A 10,537-nucleotide genomic window follows, 5' to 3' on the forward strand; every position below is an offset into this window, starting at 1 on the left:
AAAGCAAGGGCAAATAACTCGCTTCCAGTTTGCTATCAACAAGAGAAAATATAGTTCCTGTGTTAAAAAATAAAATTATCAATTTAGACTGGATATAACATTCAAAACATTCATCATTCTTCGATTTTAGTGTATGTTAAGTTTAATTTCGTGTTTTGAACTCAGATTTGAAGGAAACCTATTTTTACACTGCGGATGAAAATAATGATGTCACCGAAGAACTGAATTACAGTCTTCCGCCTGTGAACAGAAGGAAGGGTCACTCAAATAACTGCAAAAATGTCTGCGTCTGAAGCAGAAAAACCTCATCAGGAGGAAATTGATGAAATCATTGCAAAAGCGAAGCTCGCGGAGCAGTCAGAACGGTATGATGATATGGCGACTATGATGAAGAAGCGAGTAGAATTAGATCGACCGCTTACGAACGAGGAGAGGAATCTACTTTCTGTCGCCTACAAAAATGTCGTGGGCGCTCGACGGTCCTCTTGGAGGGTTATCTCTAGTATCGAACAGAAAAAGCCATCTGATAATGGAGACAAGAAAAAGCCCATTGTGACGGAGTATAAAACTAAAATCACCAATGAACTAACAGAAATTTGCAATGAAGTACTGGTAAGTATTTCTATGATCGCGGACATGTTGTACACGCGGATGTATATATGTCGGTGACGACACGCCGTGTAGGAATATTTGTATGATTTATTTTTGGCGACTTGGCAAGAAATGCTGTTATTTACAAATAAATGTGAAATATCGTACAGATTATAGCTTATGCTAGCTTTCTTTGCATAATTATGAATATTTTTGAACTTAGAAAATTCGGTTTGAATCAATTATCTTGTATTTTAGCACTGACACCATTCAGCTGTTTATGCATTCCTCAGAAAAAATGGGTGTGTTCATATTCACCCTGGAGATAATTGCATTATTTTATAATACACGATTTGTTTGCGCTCTGTATTGTAAAACCATACCTATAAAAGGCAATTACATTTCATTTTACTTGTAAGTTTTGTATCTTAAGCAGTATCACTCAATATGTTAATCATAATAATGGAATCCTAATGTAGACACTGAAGGCCTGTTATGAGGTTATATTGGGAGACATGCAATATTGCCAATGCACTCATTCAGACAATAACGATTTATTCACTTCCTGTAACCGCCGTACACTGCATGAAATATGAGAACAGCTTAAACAGGTTGAGAATCACCTTGGAAAGTCCAGACAGTCTCCAATATGCGAGATGATGTTGAGCTCGTTTACAGAGATAAATTAAATTGACTTGAATGAGGGACATTTAGAGACATTGGGCAGATAATTTCGCTTGCTCTTAAATTGATTTTGCATCTAACCATGCAGTTACCTGTCCTCAAGGTAATTTATGTGTGCTGGCATGTTGCCTCTTCGACCCATTTCATTACGACATTAGTATCTTCAGGTTCCGACTTTCAATGTCTTCTGTTAGATAGTAAAAGACAACTTCTAACACAAGATTATAAGTACTTCCATCTGTGATGGTAATTTACAAAAAGTATACATGATATTTAAAAAGAAGCTAATTAAAGCATCAAATGCCATTCAAATTCAAACATCTTTGTGCATGTTGATGCATACATTCAGTAATGTACACATCATCCATAGTGCTATATATCGCGAGGTATGTAACGATACAGGGTTCATGATACAATATGTATCGCGATATTTCGAAACAATTCGAATGCTGTGGTGTCGTTGTAAATGTGTTGTTGGGTTCGTTGTATTTCTGGAAAATTTAGGCTTTTGCTTACACTCATTACAAAAGATGCGACTTTTATTCATTTTCCATGTCGTGAATTCTTTTTTTATTTTATTTTATTAGGAGAGGTGGGGGAGGAGTTGAGTTGCTTTATCACTACATTACGAAGGAATTTGTCTTTCAGGCTTTACTCTGGCTAGAAGTCTTTTATTTCTCATTACCATAATTGAACTTCATCTGAATAAACATCAAGCAAGCGTAAAAATCTAAGTTGAAAACTTCACACACTGCATTTTTGTTTTGAAAAAAGTGTGATAAAATAGCTAGGGTCGGAAGTAAAAACTGGGGTAGGTAGGGGTACCTGAAACATACGTATTTTAAAAAAAAAATAATTTTTTTTTGCCTAATAAATTGCACATGATGCATCGATGCACCACCAAGCAATGCAATACATCGATGCATCAGTGAATCGTTACACTTCTAATCATGCACACTCATAGAAAATGAGATGAAATATTTTGTCGAAGTAAGAGAAAACAGTGATACCTTTCACTTTTGCAGAAATGTTATTTATGTTCATTGAATTGAAGAGCAGTTTGGGTGTCTACTTCTAAAATGAGGTTGAAAATCTCCTTTGTACATTGTTTGATCTATGTAAAAGCGATTAAGTCTAGCTCACATTCTGAGACTGCACTCTCAACTTGTTCGGTGATTCTCAACATTTTTATATATTGTTATGTTTATTAATATGAAATAGTGCTGTAGTAATACTGTATAAGGAAGTAAATATATTTTATGTTTTGCCAATAGATTTTAGATGATGAGTAATTTAGGACACTCTGTACTTCAATATCCTTGTACAAAGCGACTCCAGGTTCAGGTACAACTATTCTTTTTCAGAAATTGCTTAAAGAAAAGCTTATACCTTTAGTCGATAGTGATGATCAATCACTTGATGGAAAGGAGAGTCTTGTCTTCTATCTGAAAATGAAGGGCGACTATTACCGGTACTTGGCAGAAGTTCATGAGGCAGGAAGCTCAGTGCCAAAGAGTAAGGAAATAATTTGATCTTTAATATGAAGATTTTATATATAATTTGATGTAGCTCAGAAAAAGCCATGGCAAACCTATACCATATTTTGTAAAATATGCTTGATCAGAAAAATTAATTGACATGTGATCAATACTACCCAATGTTGAATTCAAATTCGAAACCCTGAGATTGAGGTCTTGCTGTAATAAGTTTGGACGTTTTCAGGGCTCAAAATTAACACTCTAAAATGTTCCAACATTTGTTATTATCTATACAATAAATGAATATATTAAATGTCGGTGAATTTGGTTGCTTTTAATTTTACTTTCAAATTAAAATGGCAAAAGGGATCAATCTAGCTCTGATTTATTACTGTTCATGGGTAAATTTCCCCTCAAGGAATGAATTCCCCTCTGGCCTAAAATTCCTCTGAAGGTTTAAAAATTCTCTATTTGAAGCTAAAAAATGACTTTCTGTAACACAAATTCCCCTGTGACTTATTTTTCATTATTTTTTTATACTTCTGTTTGCAAATTTCTTCATATTATCATACATCTACTGCATATTTTATAATAAGCTCAAATTTTTCATTATTGAGCTTAAAATCTTAAAGTTAAAAATAAAATTTGTTGTTTTACAGTACTATTTCGTCAAAATGATTATAATTTTGGACCAAAATAAGAAGATTCAAATTCCCCTATATTTCGCCAAATTCCCCTATTTTGAAAAAGGGTAGTTTCCCCCCAAAACCTAGATTGATCCCTGGCAGTGGGCAAGCAAATTTCTGATTTGGTGAGTTGAAAATTTACCAACTTGCCAAAAATGGATAGTAGCTTAAAAAATTTCAAGTGACTTTTCATCGGGAATTTGTCAAAACTTGCAGTCATCCTTTCAAGAGTCCATGTTTAGTTTATTTTTTCACATTTTCACAAGTCGCAGATAACATTTACAAGTTTTGCAAAAATAACTTTTGCTATAATTCTCCTTTTTTTGCAGCATCAATTATAGACGAGTCAAGGAACGCCTATGAACAAGCTCACCAGAAAGCATGCTCATACATGCAGCCCACTCACCCTATCCGACTAGGACTGTCGCTGAATTACTCGGTGTTCTTTTATGAAATTGATAATTGCCCAGACCATGCGTGCAAAACAGCTAAGAAGGTAAGAATCTTAGTGTGTTTAGGTAACAATATTCAATTCAAATTAATTTACTCTTTGTATTTCTGTATTTCTAGGATTTATTTTGATAAGTCAATATATTTTGTAAATGGTGTTCTGGATTCTGAATTTCAAAAAGAGAGAAGATTGACAGCTGCTATTTAGCTGAAATCAGCTCTTTTCATCTTCAGAATCAGAAAATAGCTTGGTTATAAATTGCCTGAACCCAAAAAAGTTTAGCTATTTCTTTGATGCAAAACCATGTCAGAGACTATTAGGCTTTGTTTGTGGATATCACAGCACTAGTGAGGTTGTGTAAGTTTATAAAACAATTATATTTGGACTAACTTTTATCAATGTTTTTGTCTGAAAATATGTAGAAGATTATACTTTGAACTGTTGTGAAGGAAAACATGTTGCCATTTGCATAGTAGCTAGGGAAACATTTGTTTGGCACCAAGAATGTCACATTCAATACTAGACAATTAAACTCCAACAAGCTTGCATTGTCTTCTACTTTTTCAGCCTTTCTTCAGACCTGACCACCATTATTCTGTATAGCATATTGTGTCTTGTTCACAATAATGAAACTAACCAGAACTAACCAGCTCTAATATGAAGAGATATCACAAATGGCTCATAAAGATTACCTTGATTATTTAGAAGATCTTAATCCTCGCAAACATCAACTGATATTATTAACTATTGATTTAATGTGTGTTTTCCATTTGTTATTTCAGGCATTTGATGATGCTATTGCAGAATTAGACACATTAAGTGAGGAATCCTATAAAGATAGTACATTGATAATGCAGTTATTACGAGATAATCTCACAGTAAGTATTTATTATACATTTCTATGAAGACATTTTATTCATAATGCAGTTATTACAAGATAAATATATTGTTAATGCAGTTATTACGAGATAAATACATTGATAATGTGATTATTACGAGATAAAGACATTGATAAAGCAGTTATGAGATAAAAAAAAACCCATTGATAATGCAGTTATTACGAGATAAATACATTGATAATGCAGTTATAAGGAGATAAATACATTGATAATGCAATTATTACGAGATTAATACATTGATAATGCAGTTATTATGAGATTAATACATTGACGATGCAGTTATTTAAGGACTATTTCTTTTAAATTTAATGTTTCGATAAAATAAAACATAGTTTTTCAACGTTGTACAACATTGATGTAACAGCCAGCCTGGTCATTTGATGGAATCCCGGAACAGCTGGCTCCAATTTGGCGAAAATGTTGTCAAGTTCACAAAGTACACAAGCATAGTTCCACAATAATACTTCCTTTTTCATTCCATTGATGCAATATTTCTCAAATAATATGTTATTTTCTAAAATGTAGTTTTAAGATATTCATTAGATTCAAATTGTTAAATTGAAGAATTAAAAATACAGAAACAATATAAGCCAAATCTAATGCTTATTAACACTACTTACGAAAGTTGGTGTTCTGGTGTATGTATTCATGCGAGCCACGCGACTGCGTGTACACAAGTGTAAACAATTTCCCAGTTGGTAGGTTATGTATTAAAGAAAAAATGGAAATGGAAATATTACGAGATAAATACATTGATAATGCAGTTATTGCGAGAAAATCTCCCAGTAAGTATCTAATATTAAACCATGATATAGAATCATTGATAATACAGTTATTACGAGATAATCTCCCAGTAAGTATCTAATATTAAACCATGATATAGAATCATTGATAATACAGTTATTACAAGATAATCTCAAGGTAAATATCTAACATTAAACCATGATATAGAATCATTGATAATACAGTTATTACGAGATAATCTCAAGGTAAATATCTAATATTAAACCATGATATAGAATCATTGATAATACAGTTATTACGAGATAATCTCAAGGTAAATATCTAATATTAAACCATGATATAGAATCATTGATAATACAGTTATTACGAGATAATCTCAAGGTAAGTATCTAATATTAAACCATGATATAGAATCATTGATAATACAGTTATTACGAGATAATCTCAAGGTAAATATCTAATATTAAACCATGATATAGAATCATTGATAATACAGTTATTACGAGATAATCTCAAGGTAAGTATCTAACATTAAACCATGATATAGAATCATTGATAATACAGTTATTACGAGATAATCTCCCAGTAAGTATCTAATATTAAACCATGATATAGAATCATTGATAATACAGTTATTACGAGATAATCTCAAGGTAAATATCTAATATTAAACCATGATATAGAATCATTGATAATACAGTTATTACGAGATAATCTCAAGGTAAATATCTAATATTAAACCATGATATCTAATCATTGATAATACAGTTATTACGAGATAATCTCAAGGTAAGTATCTAATATTAAACCATGATATAGAATCATTGATAATACAGTTATTACGAGATAATCTCAAGGTAAGTATCTAATATTAAACCATGATATAGAATCATTGATAATACAGTTATTACGAGATAATCTCAAGGTAAATATCTAACATTAAACCATGATATAGAATCATTGATAATACAGTTATTACAAGATAATCTCAAGGTAAATATCTAATATTAAACCATGATATAGAATCATTGATAATACAGTTATTTCGAGATAATCTCAAGGTAATGACGTATTATAAAGATACTCCTCTATAGAGATTGTGCATTGATAGTGCAGTTGTTATGAGATAATTACATAGATAATGAAGTTATTACGAGATAATCTCAAGGTAATGACGTATTATAAAGATACTCCTCTATAGAGATTGTGCATTGATAGTGCAGTTGTTATGAGATAATTACATAGATAATGAAGTTATTACGAGATATATATCTCACAGTAAGTATCTATTATACATCTTGGATCTGGATTGATCAGCCAGAGTTGTAATGTATCAGAATTTGTTTTGCAGATAAATACCTTTTTTTTTTCTTCTGTAATACAAGGCAAGAAATTGCAAGTTGTACAATTTCCCGCTTCTCCCTTTCCCAATTCATTCTTTTTTTATACTAAATCTAAGCACTAGGCCAAGTGAACAGTTACTTCTGGCAGATAAATGAGATGTCATTTGGTTTGAGTTATGGCCCTTTGACCATGTTACTATTAAGGTTTTTTTTTTCTCCTGCTGTTCAACAACGAGAAATAAGATTTAAATATTAACAAGGGCGGTTTTACAGTATTCAAGCACTTCATTCTGTTCATTTCTGTACACATGGATGTGGATAGTAATGGAGGCATGATACTGGTGGCTTATCACCGTATAGTCCTTGATAAAGATCCTGGAGGTGATCAAATATTTGGACACTTCAAATTAATACCAACAACAACAAATTATGATACTACACCAATTGGTGTTGTAAATATTGGTTGAGAGTTTGTATTGATGTGATGTATTGTTTACAGTTATGGACATCGGACAATCAGCCAGACCAGCAGGAAGAATCGCTCAACTGATGGAATGGCTTTTGCCAAAGACTTGAGTGATTGGTCATCCCTGAGTGAACAGACAGTCGTTCATTAGTATAAATGAAAGACTAGATAAATATGTTATCTGGAGGAGGAAAAGGCTGTGCCAGGAATTCACATGCGGTCATCAATTTGTAGACGGGAAATGATGGCTAATATCAGTTTCATCAACTTTTTTGATTTGCATGTGACTACTTGTGGAAGAAACAAAAACAAAGAATAACTGCCTCGTTTTAATACCATGTTATTATTATTATGAAATACTGCTATTTCTGTTAGTTATACTATATAATAGAGCAGACAATGAGATCGGTGTGCTTATTCATAACCAGTGGGTGGCTCTCTCAACATAAAAGTGCATGTGCAGCCATATAATTCTTGGACCGTGTACCACGTACCCGTGCAAGTGGATGTAGTATATATGTGATCTGTATGTGTGGCGCTTGTTTCGTTATCATTGTTGCCATGCTACCACATGGATTGTCGTGACATCCCCCTTCTGCACTGTTATACAGTATTCGTGTATGTATTATTCCTTACATAAAACAAAATAGGAGGTGACATGTTCATTGGTGTTTTAGTTTTGTTTAAGAATCTTACATTTATGTTTTAGTTCATATTTTGATGATCAAATGAAATGAGCGAAAACAATTTTACAGCCAATCTTTCGACCAGATAGTGCTATTTACAGTTACATCATATCTCTTTCGAGAAATTAATACACTTCTTGATAATTTTTGGCTATAAATTCATGACAATTGGTGAATAATTTAGCTGTTCGTGTCTGATGTAAAAGTGTAAAAAGAGATAATTTATATGTAGATGGAATTTGTAGTGAGCAAATAAAGTAAAATGTTGGCTAAGCGCCAGTCTTTGTATGGCTGATGTAGAATTGGTTTAGTTTATCTGTAGTGTTAACAGCTTCTCCAGTTTATATTAGTTTTATCACATGTAACCCTATTTATATGTCTACCTGTTGCTGCAGCAATGTATTATAACCATAATGGGTGCATACAGTTTTGAAAAATCCTTCAATGTCGGTTCTGGTGAATATTTCATTTAGATGTTGCCCAGAAATAAGCTTGATGTTTAAATTAGTCATTTTACCCATGTCATTCTCAGCAGTTGGAAACTTTGTCCTGCATTTTCAAGATAACCATGTTCCTCATATTATGTGAGACCTTGTGATTTTACAATAATGTACCGAGAAATAATCTCGTCAGTGATTAGTCACCAGAGGGGAGATAATTCAAGATGGTATTGATGCTATCAAAGCTGTAGGCTCCTTTACACTATTTGTGAATCATTTTGTAAGCCGCAGGGCAGATCGCAAGTCCCCCGACAAACAATTGTATAAACATCTTGCCAACTGTTTAATCAAACCACCGGACATTTAATAAAAGGAAAAAACTTTGCAAAAATTTGAATGGATTCGTTTATATGTTATGTGTACGACCTGACGCCTCAATGTTTCATCAAGCTATAACAAATGTTTCGTACTTGTATGCGGTGTATGTTGTAGTAGCTCTTTGTAACACAAATTTCCCCTCTATCTGTGTCTCTGTATTTGGTCTCGTGGCTCTTTAACACTTTTTAAGATGTTTCCTCCAAAAATATTTATTTTCTGTCCCACATCAGTCATGAAATATAAGCATTAACTGCAATCTACAGTTGTGTTTGGTTCAGTTTGATTCTTTTCTTGCTTGCATCCAGGCTTTGGAAGACTGAGTTGAATAAATTATAATCATGGTACTTGGAAACTTGTCAAAGTGAATTCTTGATGTATATGTGTCATATCGTATGGTCAATTGTATACATGTAACTAAATTTCTTCCACACTATTTTGTTTACATGGTCAACAGCCTATCTTTATAGTACAAGGATAACTTAATCCAAACTATTTCGAAGTTCATGAACGTGACAGTTGATGTTGATGATAATCGTGGGGAACCTGTCGCAAGCAAACACTTGTAGGGTGCTCTATTTCTCCAAGTGTTCACCAAGGTGGCACAACTTGTGAATGACAAAGTCAGAACAAGTCCTCCATTACAAAAGATGCTATCTTGTGGCTGTGAACATCTCGAGTTGCCATGTCTACAATATTCCTCCATCAAATCTGGATACATGTGGCCTTACATATTGGTGTTCTTCTGTTGTGCTTTTCTCCTTTTAGATAGGTCAGACAAGGTTATACAGCTTCCAGTGTCATCACAGATATTCTTTCTTTTGAAAACATGTGGCCTATATTTAGCCGTTCTAGTGCTGTGATGTAAAAGTGTTATGGTTTTAGTTCTGTGTTTTAACATGTGCTTTTGAAAAATCCCAATATTTAGATGTTTCTCATATTACCTGTGCTGGTATATACATATATATTCGTGATATATATATGTACATATCCATATAGATCAGACCGTTTATATATATGTATGTGTGTGCGTGTATGTACCTCTCGGACCCACATGTCTGGGTTCGTGCGTGCCCAGATATAAACATTATTTACACCTTAATTTTTAATGTTTTCACTCTCGTTTCTAATTTTTCTCTTTGGCCTAGCTTTAATAATAAATAAAAAAACCTACAAAGTTAAAACAGAATTAAAATCAAACACTGCTGCTAAAAATTTGTACCAAATAGAATACGGAGTAAAAAATCTTGTCTCTTTTCGAAAATTATTAAATGGAAAAGGCCATACACATGTATGAACGTTGACTTGAATGTATGTGAGGTTTAAAAACACCCATCTCAGTCCTTCAACGGTTGATGTTCTTGGCTTTACACTCCCTGTTTATCTTCTCTTATCAACACTGATGATAACCCAGTGCATTGAAAATAAATGTTTTGTCGGAACATGACCTAGTTCTGGTTGTCTGTCAGTAGGGGTTGATGACATCAAAATAGCTGTGGTGATTCCATCATATCTCCAACAGCCTAGTGTCCAAGATTCATTACAGATATCTGTACATTAATTTTATGTTGACACCAATTTAAATGTCTGTATAGACCATGGATGTCTGAACATAATTCAAACATTTCAGTGAAAAATTCTAATGACGGTAAAGAATCTTAATCTTGATGTCCGAAAGAAATCCTATTATGCCA

General features: G+C 33.0%; 1 protein-coding gene across 1 annotated transcript; it reads left to right on the forward strand.

Annotated features, from left to right (window-relative positions):
• The first annotated feature begins 210 nt into the window (after nucleotides 1-210).
• Nucleotides 211-10,285, forward strand: LOC138308818 (14-3-3 protein zeta/delta-like). Its single transcript, XM_069249828.1, has 5 exons — nucleotides 211-612; nucleotides 2,640-2,790; nucleotides 3,769-3,935; nucleotides 4,673-4,768; nucleotides 7,376-10,285. The coding sequence occupies exons 1-5, from the start codon at nucleotides 280-282 to the stop codon at nucleotides 7,424-7,426; spliced, it is 798 nt and encodes a 265-aa protein (XP_069105929.1). The 5' UTR covers nucleotides 211-279; the 3' UTR covers nucleotides 7,427-10,285.
• The last annotated feature ends 252 nt before the right edge of the window (nucleotides 10,286-10,537 follow it).

The sequence above is a fragment of the Argopecten irradians genome, chromosome 15 (assembly GCF_041381155.1).
Source record: "Argopecten irradians isolate NY chromosome 15, Ai_NY, whole genome shotgun sequence".
Classification (NCBI taxonomy): Eukaryota; Metazoa; Mollusca; class Bivalvia; order Pectinida; family Pectinidae; genus Argopecten; species Argopecten irradians.